The sequence below is a fragment of the Lepisma saccharinum genome, chromosome 27 (assembly GCF_977018435.1).
Source record: "Lepisma saccharinum chromosome 27, izLepSacc3.1, whole genome shotgun sequence".
NCBI lineage: Eukaryota > Metazoa > Arthropoda > Insecta > Zygentoma > Lepismatidae > Lepisma > Lepisma saccharinum.
The window spans coordinates 26,471,499-26,492,985 of NC_139255.1; the positions used below are offsets into that span (position 1 = coordinate 26,471,499).

Below are 21,487 nucleotides of genomic sequence, written 5' to 3' on the forward strand. Positions count from 1 at the left end.
ATACATATCTAAAATTATACATACCTTTACTCGAATGACCATATATATATATATATATATATATATATATATATATATATATATACATATGGGGCGGTTGGGTTAGGAGGTGTACACACACAACAATTTAATACGAGTTCATATCCCAACAAGTTATGAATTATTAGAGCTTCATTCTCCATAATGAGTATCAACTAATTTCGTCATGTTTATGAAAGTATATAATATTGTTTCTCATTAGTGTTTGCGAGTGGTCTTGCTTGTTTACTCGACTAAGTAATTGGTGTTCACCTCCTATTGATTCACGCCATCTTCATCTCCAAGGACCATCCAATTTACCCCCCGTCCTGTTGTTCCCGCTGTTGTCGGGAGTTTGCTGGGATGAATGTCAAAGCCTTGCTTGAGAGCAATCTTGGAGACCTCAATTAGCGGTTTGTAAAGCAACAGGTAGACGCGAAAGATCAAAGAAATTCGGAAGCCACAGTCCTGATGAAAATTGCATGTTGTCCTACAAGCAAAAGGCACGTCCTACGACGGTTCATTGCTAATTAGATGTATGAATGGAGGACGAGTTTGTCTGAGTGTATGGACCTGTTTGGTACCACGAAGGGTGAATTCGTGCTTCAGATATTACCGCTTTCAAATTAGATTGTGGGTTCAGAAGACAATTGAAAGCAGATACTCTTGGAGAATTGTGGTTAACAGAGATATATTTTATCGCTCCAGGGAAGAGCCGATTATACTGAAATGTCCCTTAACACTATCTTGCTCACGTGGGGGGGGGCAGCTCCCAGGTCCACCACCCGTACTTTTTCTCAACTGAGAAAATTTTTATAAAACAATGAAAATAAATTACATTTTTCCCTAGGGTGTCCTCAATACAGGGTGTCCGGGCTTCAGGTAAACAAAAGAACATGCTATAACTTTTGAAGGAATTGATAGAAATGTGCAAGTAAATACTCATTCGACAGGAAATATCTTCACGATTTTATAGTCAACATGGCAACACTGCAACTTTATTACTTTTGTTCATTAAAACATAAATGTAAAGTAAATACGAGGCAAAATGCACTTGCTTGGCTTAGCACGCGCCATCTTTGAATGTGTGTTATTCGATACACTCCCGTCAGTGACCGTGATGATGATAGTACTTTTTTATTATTATAATTAATAAACATCTTCCGTCTACAAACAGAAAAGCACTAATAAAATTATAATTATGTTACTGTGAGTTTTACCGAAAGGTAAAATATGTGTGACACTTCTCCTATAATTGGTTATTATTTTTTAATAAATATGGTAATTATTGTAATTATTATAATTAATAAATAAATGCACACATATAATCAACAGATTAAGTAGTGTAAGTAAGTAAGTTTCTCCCACGGCAAAGTAAGCTAGGCCTTAAAGCGATAAAGAACTTACTCACTTCCAAGGCAGACTTTTCTTGGCTTTTCTTCTCTATTTTAGTTACTTCATGAATTCACACTAAGCCTTTTCTGGTTATGATTGAAGAAACCTTAGTACTAAGGATTTGTAGATGGATGGGATGAACTCTCAAGCAGTCTAAAGCTTCCATATCTCTCCAGAGCGCATGTTCTCAGCAACTGCAGAATTTCTCTATTTCATTGATTTTTTGATATGGTTTATTTTGCTTCGCTTTTCTGCTACTTTTGGCTAGTCGCGAAGATGAGGATGAGTGATAATATGATGAGATTGATAAAATGACACTCACAAGCAACATCAATACCCAGGCCTGGATGGAACCCCTGGAGTCGTACTGTGCTGCAGTGCTAACCATTCCGCCACGGAGGTCGGCAGATTCCGTTTCGGATCCAATATCATTCCCAATTACTTGTTCAGTTTAACAGTGACGTTGAGAAAGAACAATGATTCGATGAAAGTAAACACATTATTTCACACAAGCAATGTCTGAAGATTGAACCCAGAATCCTTGGTAAGGGGATCTGGAGTCCAGCATCCAAGGTCCATGAAGACCGTATACGCAAGTGTCCACCAATGATCGAATGATAGACGGAGTGAGTGCATGGAAAGAAAAACCTCTTGCAGCAACTGGCACTGCTTTGCTGAACCAACTCGGTTTCTCCCTTCTATACCGGTATGTCCGGACGTGGTCTGCAGATTCGCGACACACAGATTTCTTTGCGAAAATAAAACTATACAAAGAAATAATTGACTTCATCGCACGATCAATGTTGTAGCTAATGTTTTTCCGAAGTGATGTACAAAAACAGTACAACGTTGCTCTTAGCATCTGAAATATGGTAATGGTAAGTAATATCCCGTTGATAGATAGATCTGAATCGTCAAACTTCAGATTGGAATTCAGTTGGCACGAGAAACTAATGTTCTTTGAATATTACAACGTTCTTCTTGTATCAGTTATTTCATTTTTTTCTTAATTATGTATAAATGTTTATATATGTAACTTAGACAATCCTTTATTTCTAAATTGAAAAACATTGAATTTTAAAATTAATTTGATATTTTTACAATTAAGGACTTGAATTGCAAATAACTGTGCAATAATTTTACATTTTTCTGGTTTAAACAAATAACATTAACAAGTAAAACTATTTTATTTACAATGAAAGTCCAACAAGCACACTCTGTTCTCTAAAATGTTTGCTATTTATAAATAAAGACTATTCAAATGTAAAGGTAAAGTGCTTCCCTGTGCTTAGCACTATGCCATGAAGGCATATAGGTGGTGTGGGGGTAACGCTTCACACTTTCTTGATCCGGTCGTGAGTGGGAGTGAAGTGATCAGCATCACGCCCCTGACCGCCTTTACACCCCAGGGTGTACCCCAGGTACGCATGTCAATCGACGCTGGGTGGGCGCCGGAGCCGTTTCCAACGTTAGAAAAGTTCCCGGATTTGAACCGGCCGGGGATCGAACCCGGGACCTTGAGCATGGTAGTCAGACGCGTTACCGACTGAGCCAATATTCAAATGTTGTAATTTAATTTTGTCTCTTATGACAAATTTATTTATTGTTTCTAAATGAAAAAATAATACATAATCACTTACTAAAGTTTAAGTGATGACTCAAAATTACTCAGAGAAATTAAATAATTCTAATTTTATATTTTGTAGTTTCATTCCTTTTACGTTGTTTCAAGACGACGATTGAACTGATGAAATACATGAGTCAGGATTTGAATTTATAGTAACTCTTAACTTCGTAGGATTTATGCTAAGCACTTCCAGTTAATTTTCTGCTCTTTATTTAGTAATAGTAATCACCAACTCAATATGTTTCAATTCATAGCATCTAATTAAAGACTAGACAATTCTATAATAGCAAAGTGACTCACCAAGGTGTGTTGCAGCTGTGGGTCAGCGTCATGTATCTCGCTCCCAGCTGATAGAACATCCTCAACACAGCCAGACTGCTCCCGATGGAATGGCCTCCTTCCACACCTATAAGGCTCGCCAGTTTTCTGGAGTGATGGGCCTCAAAAATTCCTGGAATGAAGGAAGCAAATGCTCTTATATATACGCTAACATCTCTGCGTATATGTTGATGCATAAAAATATATTGTACCATTCCCTAAATGGGAAGAACAATGATTATAATTAATACGTTCATGCACGTATATTTTGAACAAAAAATACTTTCACTTGGGTATCCATTGTATGTTGTCTTTGCTTACGTATAGCTCGCGATGAAGTAGTAGTTGATACGCTGTAATTTTGAAAATGTCTTATACATTTCTTTATTTAATGTACAGGGATAGCCAAGAAGAAATAGCCAATTTAAGCGCTTTGTAAATTGAAATTTGTTTGTTACATCAGAAATCATTTAGTACTGTTGTATAGAGAAAGTATTCAAGTTTACGACCTCCGCTTTTTGTATGTATTCGTGACGTCAACATCGAGCAGTATGGCTGCTAGCCAGGAGGAGTATTGTCAGTTTCTGCGCGATTGAATTTTCAAAAAAAAAAATCTGTTACTATCGTGCAGCGTTGTTTTAGAACATGGTATCGTAAACAACCACCCACAAGGCAATAAATCTACAATTGGAGCAAGAAATTTTAGTAAATGTCTGTGCAAGGGGAAACGTTCCGGGAGAAAAAAGTGGACTATAGCATTGATATCTGTCCTGTTACAAAAGGGTCACACATATAACACTTGTAACTTACCAATGTAAACTTCAGAACGTACTCTTCAAACCATGTAAGTATTTGAGCCCTATTGTAAGAACTCTTCTGTCTGTAAAACTTTGAAAGTGTCTATTTCTCTTAGGTTAGCTCTGTATATTAATCCAACTAATTCAATTGGAACCTTTTGGCAGGTTATACAAGGTGATTATAAAGTTTCCATGCATTTTTGTGAAAACGGCTGAATTCCTCTTTCTTTTGTAGACGATGTGAATGTTACTAGCTACAGAAAAAAGAATAGCAGTGGTGTGAGTACCATTGCGGGGATGAAGATTGAAAGAGGTGCATGCAACTTTAGAAAGGAAATTCCACAAACCATCTATAAACCAGGTCTAATATCAGGCTACTGGTTCAAAAATTAAAGCAAACAGGTGCTGTACAAGATGCTAAACGTTCATGAAGGCCCAGCGTAGGAGCTAAAACCGTGCAAGGGGTAGAAGACGCCATCAGCAGATGCCCAAAAAGCATCACCAAGAAGGCTAAGCTGGGAGCTGTTGTTACCGCAACCGACTGTGCGGAAGATACTCCATTACACTTTAAAGAAACGGTCACACTACCTTCAGGTTAGGAAGCGAGGACTATGTTTGTCGCGAGACAATGTGTGCAGAGGTGTTACGAGAGCGGAGGAGGAAGATTTGATGGAACACTTGTTGTTTAGTAATGAAGCAACCTGCTACACATTTTGAACTGCCATACGACACAGCTGAAGAGTGTGGGCCAATGTACAGCAAAGATGAGGTCTTCCAATAGGAACTAAACAGACCCCAAAATCAATGTGTGGTTGGGGTTCACGAAGTCCAAGGTGTACGGCACGTTCTTCTTCGCAGGACATATAGTGACAGACAATGCGATCTTGATATGTTGCAATTATTCCTTCAACCACAATCGGAACAAGATGGCATCTTGGAAATAGTGGCTATCCAACAGGATGGAGCCCCTCCCCACTTTGAAAAGACTGTTCGTACGTACTTGGATGCTACGTTTCCACGTAGGTAGATTGTTGAGGGCTTACAATAAATATGGACACCAAGACCTCCACATCTCAGATCTCTTTACTTTTTTGCTTGGCGCTACATAAGGTCACAGGTGTACAGGGTGAAGATCATCTATCTTCAACATCTCCGTCAAAGTATCCATCATGCTGTACCCAATATGACACCGGCAATACCGGTAGTCTCAAAGGTGTTTTGTGCAACTGTGCGTCTATGGGATGCATGTTTAGATATACAGGTTGCTCATATGGAAGTACCTTGACGTGACACTTTCATGAATTTTGTTCTGTATACCACTTATTATGTCCGATATTTTTTTCTTTCAATATTGATTACGTGTTACCATGCACTGGGGAGTTTATTCAATACCTTTGCTCTAATCTCAAACATATTTTTCTAAAAAAATAGATTAAGACTTTATAATAACCATGTATTTCTTAAATGCAATCTTATTAAAAAATATCCTCAATAATTTATTTCGAGAATTAATTTTTTGTACAAAATTAGTACAAAATTTGATTTCATTATTCGTGCAGTATTTTTAAAGTAGATTGTCATTTATGAGTCATAATATCGTTCTAAAGGTTTTTTTAATATATTTGCTAATATTTTAGTAATCTCCGAATTTGGTATGATATGATTTTAATTTGCTATGTATTTCTCTTTACTAGTACTAGTAGTATATTTTTTCAATCTTTTCATTTTAGTGCATTTTACATTTTTTTGTTTCAGGAAAACTTCTCCACATGTCGGGATATGGTTCCATGGACCTGCTCCAAGCATGTTACTGATAACAAGTATTATGTTCTCCCTACTGAGAAAGGCCAGGTCAGGCCTATTTCTTAAACGCCCCCAAAATATAAGTACTATATTGTCATCAAAATTAGCAGATTGAGGTGCTGTTCCTGTTCAAGTACATAATCATTATCGAAGCAAGTTTTATGCAAAGCTGTGTGAAATATTAATAGAATTCTATAAGTTATTAGTTATTACTAAAGCTATAGGACACATAATTCCTCTCCCAATTTTTGGTCATCTCTACTATAAAAGAAATGCGAATCCCTGCAGTATTTTCGAAATCAATAGTAATTACCAATAATGTCATTGTATAAGTTAAGTGAGCCAAAGGTTCCCAAGTTGGCCCACCTCACGAAAGTCATATTAGTATTTAATAAAGTTAACAAATGGCACTACATCAATTTACACAGTCCCCCTCTGGTGCACTGTCTCGGGCCGCCAACAGCTATTTTATGTAAGTTATTGTGTCAGGGATGGAGCAGATTAGTTGTCGTTGTTATTTTAAGGTACGTAAGTTGACCACCTTGAGACCAGGTCAAACTCGCCTCTGGGCGAGTATATATATATATATATATATATATATATATATATATATACAGGGTGTTTCTAAAGGTCGTTTACAACGCTTGGGAGGTGATTCCTCACACGAAAACAAGCAAAAAGTCTAAGTTCCATTTTTACGACTGAGGCTTCGTTTCCGAGATAGGAGCCTCGCAAAAGGTGACAAAGTGAACGTCACACCTGACTGGGACGAATACTATAACAGATAGAGAGGCGGTTCCAAGGGAATCATAAAGGAATCGTATGTGCTCAGTCCGGAAGTCTCTATGAAAAGTTCACTGCACGCATGCGCAATGGAGTCCTCAAAGGAATTGGGGATTTCCAGCAAGAACAATGCATGTAACGCAGCAAGAAGGACCGTGACAATGAGAAATGCGTTAAAGACAACACATCCCGACCTCAAACATCAAAACATGAGCACCGAACACAAAATCCGAAAAGTTGAGCACGGTTGCATACCCCAGTTACACGCGAGGAATGAACGAATCATGTCATGTGGCATACGAGAGACACATTACTCCACCAGGAGGAGGGAAAGAAAAACACAATATCAGATGATTGCGACAACGTGTATTTTTACACGCGACAACTACGTAATATCCCCCCCACACACACACAACAAACAACAAATGCTACAATATCTTACGCACAGACAGTCCGTGTCACTGTACACCAACTGAAGATGTCACTTTCACCACACAAATGGGGTGGGGAGCAATACCAAGAGTGTTCTCACTGGTATTTGCCGAGGGCAATAATCACAGACGGTTTTCAAAATGTCTGCCGTTTACTTCTACGCAGAGATGACAGCGACGAATCAAGGATTGTCGAGTACGAGCAAACAAGCCAGGTGTATCTGCTACCGTCGCGGCGGCGACGTTGATGCGAGCAACGAGGTCCTCAGCTGATGTGACAGGTGTGTCGTATACGAGGGTTTTCATTTTTACCCAGAAGAAAAAATCGAGAGGGTTGAGATCTGGCGACCTCGGTGGCCAAGGCACAGGCTCATCCCTACCAATGAACCTATTGCGAAACACGTCATGCAGGAAATGTCGTACATTACAATCGAAATGAGCTGGTGCACCATCGTGTTGGTACCACATTCCTTGCCGCAGTGCCAAAGGTACGGTCTCCAACAGTTCAGGCAGAACCTCACTAAGACATGCATGATACGTGCGACCATTCAGGCGAACAGGGAGAATGTATGGTCCAATTAAATGATCATGTACTATCCCGCACCACACATTCACTGAAAACCTGTGCTGGTGATGGGCCACAAAAAGTGCTTGTGGGTTGTGGGTTGTCAAAGTCTGAAACATGACTGTTTCTACTATTGAAGACATCCATCCTGGTGAAAATGGCTTCATCTGTCCACAATACGTTTGCCCCGAAGTGAGGGTTTGTGTCCAGCTGATGCTACAACCATTGGCAAAACTCCATACGAGGGCGAAAGTCACGAGGTAACAGTTCTTGTACTTTCTGCAGTTTAAAAGGATGCATTCCTTCCTCTGACAACACTCGCCAAACATTCACATGAGACGTGTTTCGTGCCCGAGCGAGCACTCGCGTACTGGTGCCAGGATGTTCTGCTACCGCTGTCAACACATCTTCTGCAAACTGATATGTGCGTACACTTCGGGGTCTTCCAACTTCTTGCCGCGGTGGTAACACTGACCCTGTTTCACGCAGTCGACTGTCCACTACCTGAAAGAAGGCGTGAGACGGTAAACGTCTATGTGGAAAGCGTTCTCCATAAAGACGCCTTGCCTCACGGCTATTACCACGTGCCTCCCCATACATGAGATGCATGTCTGCTATCTGCTGGGTCGTATACGCAGTCATCTGTGTAATAGGGAGCTGGAACTGCAAAGTATTGTTTTTGTTTAACACTGGCACACTGCACAAATTGGCCGTATCATCGTACGAACACCACAGACCAATTGTTGCGATACTTGACTTGCCCACTCCACCACGTCAACTTCTTTCAATACAACATACTAGTACTCTTCAATGCGTATGACAACCTCGAGCGAACTGCTGATCATATCCCAGCACCTGCAACACGACTGGAACGACTGCCGGAGAGAACCAACCCTTCGAGCTCCTCTCGCGGGAACAGCAGTCATGAAGGTCAAACGTAGACTACGAGAGCCAGACTTGCCTGTGCAGGGCTTCCAAAACTGGTCTCTTTTACGTCACAATGATCGGGTGCGAACACTTTTGGTATTGCTCCCCACCCCATTTGTGTGGTGAAAGTGACATCTTCAGTTGGTGTACAGTGACACGGACTGTCTGTGCGTAAGATATTGTAGCATTTGTTGTTTGTTGTGTGTGTGTGGGGGGGATATTACGTAAATGTCGCGTGTAAAAATACACGTTGTCGCAATCATCTGATATTGTGTTTTTCTTTCCCTCCTCCTGGTGGAGTAATGTGTCTCTCGTATGCCACATGACATGATTCGTTCATTCCTCGCGTGTAACTGGGGTATGCAACCGTGCTCAACTTTTCGGATTTTGTGTTCGGTGCTCATGTTTTGATGTTTGAGGTCGGGATGTGTTGTCTTTAACGCATTTCTCATTGTCACGGTCCTTCTTGCTGCGTTACATGCATTGTTCTTGCTGGAAATCCCCAATTCCTTTGAGGACTCCATTGCGCATGCGTGCAGTGAACTTTTCATAGTGACTTCCGGACTGAGCACATACGATTCCTTTATGATTCCCTTGGAACCGCCTCTCTATCTGTTACAGTATTCGTCCCAGTCAGGTGTGACGTTCACTTTGTCACCTTTTGCGAGGCTCCTATCTCGGAAACGAAGCCTCAGTCGTAAAAATGGAACTTAGACTTTTTGCTTGTTTTCGTGTGAGGAATCACCTCCCAAGCGTTGTAAACGACCTTTAGAAACACCCTGTATATATATATATATATTTGCGGAAGTGTTTCTTTATATGTATTTTTTTCGAAGACAATTAGGAGGCTGGAATTAGCTAAATTTTTGCTCTTACTCGGAATTAAATACTTAAAAAATATTTTCCAGGAATGTTCCCCAACTCAAAACCAAAGTGCCAAGAGATGGAAGCTTGGGGAAATTATTCTACATTGGTCAATATATAAGCATTCCGCCACGGAGGTTGGTTATGGGTCGTTACTTTACATAATGCTTATAACCAATCAAAATTTTGAAACTAACATTTTCTCTAATATATATATATATATATATATATATATATATATATATATATATATATATATATATATATATATATATAAAAGGATGTATGTGAATATGTGTGTTTTTTTTTACCGGCATAACTCTCGAACGCCGGGAGCGATTTCAACCAAACTTGGTACACGTATGACATACAATCTGGAAAGAAATACTGTTGCGGTAAGACACCCTAGCACCCCTAGGGGTGGGGGTAGGAGGGGTTGACATGTAATAATAATCGAAAACGACGATATTAGTGCGGAATCCATAGTTGTCGGGGTCGCTAAGATGAGTAGTGACACTCCCAATGCCGCCCAACTCCAACACACACTTGGCACCTCTAGGGGTAGGGTTTGGAAGGGGTGACATATAAAATGACCGATGTTAGTGTGGAATCGATAGTTTTCGGAGTCGCTAAGATGAATAGTGACGCTCCCAATGCCATTCAACTGCAAGATATCCCTGGTATCCCTAGCGTTGGGGGTTGGAAGGGGGTGACATGTAAAACGACCGATATTAGTGTGGATTCCATAGTTTTCGGGGCCGCTGAGATGAATAGTGACACTCCCAATCCCGTTTAACTCCAAGTTCATTTTACACTATAGTTGGAATTCATTATTGTCCTGTTTAATAGAAGATTGAGATAAATAAATACCCGGGCAACGCCGGAGAATCAGCTAGTAAATTATGAAAAAAAGAAATGAATGAACATGAAACAATGTGTTCCTGAGCACAAGCAACATTTTCTACCCATGGGCCTCCTTCGTAAGAGGTGTAACCGTTTTGTAATTCTTTCTTTAAAAAAAAGTTAGAAGAAATTTTACAAAATATGTATATGGTACATGTTGTTCATTAGTTATAAGATTCATTTCTTACGATTCTTTTAAATGTATCTCTCATTGGAGATTTGTAAATTGCCCTAGAAGCTTAACTGTGGCCACCATTGGCTCATCTACCTTATTAATAATACTTTCAGAAATCCAAATTGAATTGTTGAAGTATTATGCTTAGTCGGCTTCAAGGGAGAGTCAAATGAAAGCCTTAATTTTTTTTTTTTTGTTTGTTATCTAGTAGATTTCTGAATGTTGGGTTGCACACATTTGCTGCATTTTAGCACAGACTTATTGCTGATCTACACCCGCCGCAAAATGACTTCGGACATGGGCATGGAATCACTAAGACTTCGGAAGTAATTTAAGTCTTAAAACTGAGATTGAACTTACCATTGTTAGAAAGATTTCCATGGAAAAGAAGCCTAAATATTGGACATGGAATGAAATGTTTTACGGAATCCGATAGAAGGCATCGAGCTGAATCCATTGCGCGTAAAATCATTTCTCTATCTCAATTAACAACGGAGATATGGGCGTTTGAAATTAGGTAATTGTTTATTTCAAATCATCTCCATGGAAGCAACAACAATGGCTAAAAATGAGATTCAACTTTCCATTATAGAAAGGTTTCCATGGAAACGAAGCCTAAACATTGGACATGGAAAGAAATGTTTTTACGGAATCCGAAATAATAGATTTTTACATGAATTTTCTGTATTTTTTGTGCTTTTGTTATGAGGTCCAAAGTTATTTTGCTGCGGGTAGGTACATATATTTTCAACTTTTAATTAGAGCCTGTATACCTTAAGTCTTTAGAGGTCACGCGCAGTCACTTATGAGCCACTGCAAAGACATTTCCACCCATCGGCCTGCGACTGAGGCCATTGCCGAACTTTCTCCTCCATTACTAAACTTGGTGGTGTGGTAAGGATGTACAGAGATATTGAATTTTCATTTGCCGAGAAATTTCTATAAGTGTTAAACTGACAGAGGGCAAGCAATCACACCTCTTCACTGATGCAAGTGTGTATAAAAGACGCCATTATAAAACAACAAAAAATGCCGCTTTCAAGCTCATTTTATCAGTGTTGCAGCCATGAGGTCGTTTTGTAAAAAAACAGTTGATAGCTTGTGTACATTTGAGATGTATACAGTTCGTCCTACAATTTTTATTGGACTTTCAAGGTTTTCATTTGAATTTCATATTATTAACGATTTTTCCTAATTTAGTGCTTAATTTATCTCTAATTTATTGTGTACCCAGGATTTTTTTGACGGAGGAGCCAGATATTATATATGCATACATACACACACACACACACACACAGTGGCGGCTATTTGGGAAGTACTGGGGGTAATTGCCCACGATTTCTTTTTGTCACTTTTGCCCATACTATGGCCTCTTAATGTTTGTCTATCAAGAGAAAATAACTGCCCTCGCCTCCCTCCCCTTCCTTAGCTTTAGCTCCTAATCGCCGATACTGATCAGAAGTATTCGGATAGTTCTGAATTTTGAAAATTAAAAATGTTTTCAAATTTCATATGTTTTCTTAAATTGAACAGCCGCGATAATTCTGTGTATAGAAAATATGGTAACAGTAGGATAAGCCGGAGACGGATTTCTTAAAATTTACAGGAGAAAAGACTAGAAAGTACTTACGGAATTGTGTTATTGAGGACTTTCTGAAGCCGGAGATATTGTTTTTTGGAATCGTGCTACGTATTTTGCCTGTAAATAAGGTATTTTTCGTCAATCATGCATCTCCGTTGTGCGATAGCTCGTGCCGCCATTACAGTTGACTACGTGAATCAAATGTTCCGTGCGTTCGGTTATGTAACCCCCTCACAGTGTAGCAACCACGCGGTAGTTTTACAAGATGACGTGTGAGCGGGGTTTTTCTTCCAATTTAAGGTAACACTCTAGTTTACGTCCTTTTCCTAAGGAATACGTGTCATATATCGTTGTAAAGCTTATTTTATAAGGAATTGAACAACGTAAATCCGAAAGGTAGGAAAAATTTCCTGAAAGAGTAAATCGAGAAAAACCGATGTTGTCCGGATATGCGTGATTGAACATACTAAGAATTGTTTAGATAATGAAGCACATATTTAGGGGTGAAATGAGTGCTAATGGAACCTAACCTAACAGGCCTAACCTAACCTCGTAGGCATACCTCGACCCCGTGAATGGATAGTGGGGCTATCGTGAAAAGAAAGTGTAAAAAGAAAAAGGTACTTACCCGAAGAGATGCCGGGTGCCGCACCACCATCGCGCACCGCGAGTGCAAAGAAGCAATCACCATGCAGATAAGGACGTAAAGTAGAGTTTAGCCTCGATTTTCGCTTAAAAACCTTTTGTGAATAAATGTGCGGCATTTATCGGCGCACCGCGAATGCAAAGAAGCATTCACCATGCAGATAAGGACGTAAAGTACAGTTTAGCCTCAATTTTCGCTTAAAAACCTTTTGTGAATAGTTTGTGCGGCATTTATCGGCGCAGCGCGAACGCAAAGAAGCAATCACCATGAAGATAAGGACGTAAAGTAGAGTTTAGCCTCAATTTTCGCTTAAAAACCTTTTGTGAATTAATGTGCGGCATTTATCGGCGCACCGCGAATGCAAAGAAGCATTCACCATGCAGATAAGAACGTAAAGTACAGTTTAGCCTCAATTTTCGCTTAAAAACCTTTTGTGAATAGTTTGTGCGGCATTTATCGGTTCATAAGTTTGGAAACACTGCACATCAGCTGACGATACTGCATATCAGCTGACAATAGACAACGTGAGTCAAGATTTGCCCGCCGATCAATAAATGATTATAATGTTAAAAGTAACGTGTTTTTCATGGAAAAAAAGTTATGGCCAGCTTGAAAAATCTTCCGCTATGCATATGAGGTAAGTAGCAATGATTTTTATTTGCAAACAACCGAGTTTAATGTGTCTCCGGCTTATCCTACTGTTACCGAAAATATGTTTATAAATTAAACATATTAGCAATTAACATAAAAATAAATAATTCTAAATGTGAGTTAACTTATATAGAGCCCGCTACGGATTACCCAAAGAGATAGATAGATAGATAGATAGAGAGAGAGAGAGAGAGAGAGAGAGAGAGAGAGAGAGAGAGAGAGAGAGAGAGAGAGACATTTTCACCTGGGTGCCAAAACTAGATGGGGAAGGACACATTACTTTCTCTTAGTAGACATGTTTCAGTTTGTTTTTGTTCAAGGTCACCTTTCATGTGCAGAAGATAGACTAATTGGGACTGGACCTACAGTTTAAAGTGGGGTCCGAACGACTCCATCGAGTCTGGGTAGACGAATTTTAGCATTTAGAGGCCATAGTGCAGGAGCAAAAGTGGATATAGTAAAGGGGGCAACTACCCACCATACCCCTTCAATCGCCGCCACTGCTGGTAGTCTTGCTGCAATAGTAATAAAACTAAATGTACTCAATATCGCAGACTGCCTCTCTACACAACAAACACATTCTTTTACCCAAGGACAAAATTGAGATTATAACAAGTTTGAAAAATCCTCGATGTTAATTTCGTAGCTTTTTATAGGTTCACATTTAATAATTTCATGGCTCGAGTGGGGGGCATGCCCCCCTTGGTCCCTCCCCTGAGTACAGGCCTGTTCTCAGTGTATTATATTATTCTACTCCAAAAACAGGATATGTTGTGGAACTTACCTTCCGATGTCGTAACGAGCTGCATGTGAGCAGGATATTTATCAATCAACCTCCGTATCACATCTATTTGTTCTAACGTTAGTTGCACTGCGTCCAAATACTGGGAACTGCATGGCACGTATGCAGACCAAAACTGCAAGTATAACAAACAAATACATTAATTATTTGAAATGTTGATGAAAATTTTTATAAATATTCGTAAATGTACATGCAGTAAAGATATCTTTCGTGTGTTCTAAGCATGTGGTATTGATTGTTGGATCTGTTTTATAATTTGACATAGTGTCATAGTGTTTTTATCGTACTTGGTATGTTCGTTATTTCCTTTACAAAAACCTTGGAACAATGTAAGTATAAGGACTGTTCTTAAAAGGATAGTGATATCGTAATGGTATATGAGGGGTTCAGTACACAAGTGACTTAAGTCCATTCAAGACAGTTTTGAGAAAAAGGCATATTTAAATAACTTAGGTTATATGCATAAGCATATGGCTATGGACTATGTTTAACTGTTAGAGTACAAACATAGTGGTGCCTCTATGAGGAAGAATTTGAAACTCAGGAGATACTTCTAGCACTGAAATGTTGATACTTCACAGTTCTAAGTAACTTAATTTCCATTAACAGCGTAGTTACACCAATTGTGATCTGAACCCCTCATATAATGGTTGATGAAAAGTGTTTCCGAAACATGATGTGATTACGACTGTTTAATGATTGATGATTTGGTTCATTTTACCTAGCTTTCATCCACTTTTAGCTAATCGCGAAGATGAGGATGAGAGGTGATGTGGTGAAATTAATGAAGGGACACAAAGAACACTCATCCCGGGATTCGATGCCGGAACCCCTGGCGTCGTAGCGCCCTGTGCTAACCACTCCTACGCATAGATCGGCGTTGTGAAAAAAAAAATGCAAAAGAAGATAAAGATAGAAATTATAACGTAAGCATACAGATTAAAACATAGTACTTGAGTATACTCTCTATTCTCCTATACTCTCTCCCTCGAGAGAGCTCCACCAATGAACAAGTGCGAGGGAACGGGATTGCGTGGAGAGGGAAAACAACTGCAACCACAAACCCTTGCAGCAGCGTGTACTACTTCGCTTCGCCCACTCGATTGCTCCCCTCCTCTGCCTTTACGCTCCATAGATTCCCGGGATTGAGTATAGAAGATACGCGATTAAAGTGCGTATAACAAAGCCTCAGGTATGTTTTTATGAGGAAGAAAAGGTTTGTTCGTGGTTGAACCACACACCCTTCGCACTCCTTGTGATTGACTGATGCGTGCATGCACATTTCGTCTACCATTACAGCCTTGATTATTTGTGAACATAAATATGCCAAATCTGTAACGAACTGTGTAAAACCCGAATCAAAACCGAGCCTTCGAATCGCAAATTCGTTTACTTCTGCTAATGTGCGGTTTCATGCGCTGTGGTACCGCGCTGACCACTGCACCGTGAGAAAGTTTACGCTCGTCCCAGTTGCGGTTTGGAAAGCGGTTTCAATGGTTTAAGGGAGACGTATGATTCCATCAAACCTAGCCGACCCTCCCTATCTTGTTTTTGTCCAACGTACATGTTTCAAACTCGGTTGACCCTGCGAGGTCGCCACATTTAACAGCCCTGCGAAGTCGCAGTATTGTGTTTTGTTGGGAAGGTATGGATGAATAATGCATGCTAAATGTTTGGATGTGTTGACGGATCCACCTCTACGGTTGTTAGTTTCGCTTGACAATAAAAATGGCTAACCATCTCATGTTATAAACATTCACACTGTACTCAGAATTTGAACTCCAGGCCTTTCTGCCAAGTACTTACTGATTTCAAAGAGTGCTTCTCGCTGAGCTAATTTACATTTTTTTTCATTTCACATTCCACTTTTCTGTTTACTTCGGGATTGTGGAAGGAGTATTTAGGTAAGAAAGGGAAGAAAGAAAAAGCGGAGGAGGAGAAGCAGAGAAAGAAAGATATGGCTCAATTAGAGAAAGCTAGAAAGAAAGAGAAAGCAGAGGCGTCTCAACGTGGGGCCCGAGAGATTGTAAAGACTGAAACCAGCAAGCCAGTGGGAGCCTTTTAGCTACAAGGACTAGAAAGGGCTCATAAGTGTCAGTGTTAGTGTTCTTCCAAAGAATTCACGAAGGTGAAGATATAGTGTCGGTAGTGGAAGAAACCATAGACGGTGTGCCAAAATGGAAAGGGACGCGTCAAGATTGAACGGTTGCAGCTACAACCGGGAGTGCCTTTTGATGTTCTCCCAGATTCCATCTCGATGGGCCAGTTGAAGTGGTCCAGAACTTCATTAGGCACAGGCCTGTTAAAGAATAACTCTGAAGGTGCGTATCCTGTAACGTCTGAAACAGAGTTGTTTAGGAGCCATGAAATTTCGGTTAGATACTTTGACCAAGACTGGTGCTCACGATGACAGAACAATCTGAGTAACCGCACTATTTCTGGGTTCGGATGCTGTGAGGATACCGGAGGAGAGATGGAGTCTTTCCAGTGTTGCCAGTCCACCTCGACGTTGAGGAACTGAGCTCAGGATTAGACCCTGCGTGGACGTACTGTATGCAGAACTCCTGGTCTAAATCAGGTTGAACTCCAGGCCTTTCTGCCAAGTACTTACTGATTTCAAAGAGTGCTTCCTAATTGGAAAGTTACCTATGTCTCATGGGTACCAGTATATTTTGACCATGGTAAATGTAGGGACCAAATTTGTCTCCACTTACCCTCTGAGACGAGGATAGCCAGTACCAGTACTCCTGCGCCGTGGTGCTGAGCACTGCGTGGGTGGACGTTGCATAAAGGTTTGGCGCCTGGCTGGTGAGAGATAAAGAAGAGAGAAAGAAAGAAAAAGCGGAGGAGGAGAAGCAGAGAAAGAAAGATATGGCTCAAAGCTTCGATATCACCCTTGAACTTGGGGATGTGTGCGATGTCAGACATTCTAGGCATCTTAAATTCGGTTCTTCGCCGAGGAGATGTCCCGTCGGAACTATCTGCTTCTCTAGGCCGCTTACGCTTATCCGATTGAATGGTTCCCATATAGAAAGGATTCTGCACCACTCTAGGAGGTTCATAAGAGGCTGCTTCAGGATTCAGACTTCTATTTCGTTCAATGGAATCTGGGAGAACTGCTGCCAAAGACACGCTTCCTATGGCTCCCAGAAAAATCCACCAATCTTATCTCTGTGTCCTCATCCTTGACGCTCTCTTCGACTGGATAACGGCTGAGTATATCGGGAACCGTCCAAAAGTGAGAAAAGGAAGTTTAAAGTAAAAGGAAATGCATTCCTGTTGCAAGAAGGTGACTTGGTTCTTGTCAGGAACCATAAGCTGAGTGCTGGAAGTAGTGAAAGTAGTGGAAGAACAATTTACCAGTTCTTGTTTAAGCTGGTCGAAGGCGGATTGTTGCATTGAACCCCAGTTCTCAGAAATATCTCAGGGCTTGCTAGGTGTAAAGAAAGACTAAACCAGGTACAAGGGTACCGATGAGCAATTCTTGCATCTGGACTCTGCAGTGGAGACTGAGGTCTCTTCTTGCCCCTCACATTTCCAATGAAACTTCTGTAGACATTGGCAACACTGGAAAGACTCCATCTCTCCTCCGGTATCCTCACAGCATCCGAACCCAGTTTCTTCATCTACGGTTTTCCTCCCTCTGCTTCTTAAGCTCATACTTGACGCGTCCCTTTCCATTTTGGCACACCGTCTATGGTTTCTTCCACCCTAGAGTATTCACAGGTAAAGCTGAACATTGGCTGGCAGGTAACATAAACATTCACACTGTACTCAGAATTTGAACTCCAGGCCTTTCTGCCAAGTACTTAATAAACCTGGTTTAGTCTTTCTTTACACCTAGCAAGGAACTAAGCTCAGGATTAGACCCTGCGTGGACGTTGTATTTGGTAAATGGGCCAGGCATTCCAGTTCATGAATGGAGTAGTGTACTTCATTGTTCTTTAGCTTCCTGCTAGCATACTGAATTACAGCTTTCTCTCCGTTCTGCTCCTGAAATAAGACACATCCTAAGCCTTTGGTCGAAGCGTCACACTGTATGCAGAACTCCTGGTCTAAATCAGGTTGAGCCAGGGCAGGAGCGGCACGCAGGGTCTAATCCTGAGCTAAGTTCCTCAACGTAGAGGTGGACCCGTTAACATTCACAGAATACAGCGACCACGCAGGGTCAAACAAAAATAAGCGAAACTAACAACCGTAGAGGTGGATCCGTCAACACATCCAAACATTCAGCATGCATTATTCATCCATACCTTCCCAACAAAACACAATACTGCGACCTCGCAGGGCTGTTAAATGTGGCGACCTCGCAGGGTCGTTACATACGCCCCTTCCTCGGGCAAAAAATTTTGGTAGAAATTTAAAACTTACAATTTCTGAAAAAAAAATTTACTGGAAATATTAAAGATCAAACTGGTAAGAGTCTCTGTCTCTTCTACACTAAAGTCACTTGGTCCTCTTCTTCCCCTACTACTTCTCTTCTTCGCACCGGAGAACATCTGTAAAGGCGAAGGTTGTCGAAGTTGACTCTGTCGACTGGGTTCTTGGTCGTCGGGTTCAACAGCAGGGCAGTGTTGCTTCGAACATCCGTAGCGACATAGGGGCCAATAAACACCTCAAATAGTTTGGCGATTGTCTTATTCCTTCTGGAACTCAGCTTATGGTTCCTGACAAGAACCAAGTCACCTTCTTGCAACAGGAATGCATTTCCTTTTACTTTAAACTTCCTTTTCTCACTTTTGGAGCGTTCTCTACTCTTGCCATGAATAACTTTTGATCCCAGTTGTCTATTTGGGAATCGGCTTCGTCGATGGGCCAGTTGAAGTGGTCCAGAACTTCATTAGGCACAGGCCTGTTAAAGAATAACTCTGAAGGTGCGTATCCTGTAACGTCTGAAACAGAGTTGTTTAGGAGTCATGAAATTTCGGTTAGATACTTTGACCAAGACTGGTGCTCACGATGACAGAACAATCTGAGTAACCGCACTATTTCTTGGTTCATTCGTTCGATGGTATTACTACTGGGGTGATAAGCAGTGGTGAAGTAATACTTAATCCCTTTCTTACCTAAATACTCCTTCCACAATCCCGAAGTAAACTGTGTTCCTCTATCAGATAGAATTGCTCTCACCTTTGGAAAATGGGAGAAATATCCTCTCTCCATTACATTAAGGATTTCCCTGGCCGTTCCTCGTCTCAGAGGGTAAGTGGAGACAAATTTGGTCCCTACATCTACCATGGTCAAAATATGCTGGTACCCATGAGACATAGGTAACTTTCCAATTAGGTCGACTGATAAAAGTTCATGAGGATTTTTCTGGTTAATGTGTAGCTTATCCTTCAATATACCTAATTTGTCCATTTTCGTTTTAGCGCAGGTGAGACAATCCCTAACATGTTTGGCTATATCCATCTTCAATTTAGGCCAAAAATATCTACTCTTAATTCTCTTAAGAGTTTTAGCCATGCCGAAGTGACCCAGTTCGTCGTGGTTCTCCTTTAAGACCCTCTTTTTCAGATTCTCGGGGACACACAATTTCCAGGAGACTTCATCTCCAGATGTTTTCCTAAATAAGAGGTTTCCATGCACTTGATACAACCTTTTTATCCTGGATTCAACTGGGGAGTCGTTAACTTCCTCTTGCCTCAGAACCTTTAATACCGGCTTGCAGAAATTATCCTATTCTTGGGCGTGGATCCAATTCTCTACATCCTCCACTTCTCCCCTTTCTTGCCAAACGTAGTTCACATGGAAAAATTTGGTGTCCTCATCCTTGACGCTCTCTTCGACTGGATAACGGCTGAGTATATCGGGAACCGTGTTTTCCTTTCCTTGTATATAAATAATTTCAAAAGAGTAAGATTGTAGTTTCAGGGACCATCTGGTGAGTCGACAGTTCCAGTTCCTGGAATTTTGGAGCCAAACTAACCCTCTGTGATCAGTGTAGATTTTGAAATGTCTCCCGCGAAGATAAATCTCAAACTTGCTTACTCCAAAAAGTATGGCCAGGCATTCCAGTTCATGAATGGAGTAGTGTACTTCATTGTTCTTTAGCTTCCTGCTAGCATACTGAATTACAGCTTTCTCTTCGTTCTGCTCCTGAAATAAGACACATCCTAAGCCTTTGGTCGAAGCGTCACACTGTATGCAGAACTCCTGGTCTAAATCAGGTTGAGCCAGGGCAGGAGCGGTTACCAGTTCTTGTTTAAGCTGGTCGAAGGCGGATTGTTGCATTGAACCCCAGTTCCATCTAGCGGTCTTAGAGAGTAACTTAAGCAATGGTTCTGTCTTAATTGAAAAATCTTTTATGAACTTCCGTCTCCAATTTGCGAGCCCCAAAAATTTCCTGACATCTTTCTTAGTTTTAAGTAGTGGAAACTTCAGGATGGCTTCGTTCTTTTTCGGGTCTATTTTAATCTTATCTCCCGAAATTAAATGGCCTAAATAAACCAATTCACCTTTAGCAAAGTTACATTTGCGAAGTTTCACCTTAAGTCCAACTTCTTCTAATCTATGGAGCACCTCTTCTATATGTTGGATATGGCTGTCGAAATCCACATCAAAAATCAGAATATCGTCTATGTACACTGTCAGATAACTTTCAGTTTCAGGTCCAAAAACTGTATGCATAACTGACACAAAGGCAGACACAGCATTAGATAAGCCGTAAGGCATCTTCAAGAATTCGTACCTTTTGTACGAAAAAGCAGTGTATTTTCGGCATTCTGGTTTCAAAGGAATCTGTAAATAGCCTGAAGCTAGATCTAAACTCGAAAAATACTGGGCTTGTTTAAATCTCTGCAATGACTCATCAATAGGTGGCACTGAGCTTTTAGGAACAATCATAATAGCATTTAATAGTCGAAAATCCAGGCACGGTGTTACACTACCATCGGGCTTATCCACCACTAGTAATGGATTTAGATATGGTGATACCGATGGTTGAATAATGTTCCAGCTTTTCCACAAGCTGAGTTCTTTTTCTAGAGCGGCCCTTTTCGAGAGCGGCACTGGATATGGCGGGCGATGAACTGGTTCGGTACTTTTTAAAAGGATCTCACATTCTGCACTTTCCATGGTACCGGGCTTCTCTGAGAACACAGCTATATATTGATTCAGCACTTGCAGCAACTCCTGTTTCTGGGAATCATTCAGAATGTCTATAGTTTCGACCTTCTCCTTCAGGTCTGCCGGTTTATA

General features: G+C 40.6%; 1 protein-coding gene across 1 annotated transcript in view; it reads right to left on the reverse strand.

Annotated features, from left to right (window-relative positions):
• The window catches only part of LOC145980204 (dipeptidase 1-like), a 186,195-nt gene that overhangs the window by 76,178 nt on the left and 88,530 nt on the right, over positions 1-21,487 (reverse strand). The window contains exons 5-6 of the mRNA XM_083113231.1: positions 14,270-14,402; positions 3,341-3,491 (exon numbers count right to left, since the gene is read on the reverse strand). Of these exons, the coding sequence (XP_082969357.1) occupies positions 3,341-3,491; positions 14,270-14,402 (284 nt within the window). The remainder of the gene's footprint in view (positions 1-3,340; positions 3,492-14,269; positions 14,403-21,487) is intronic.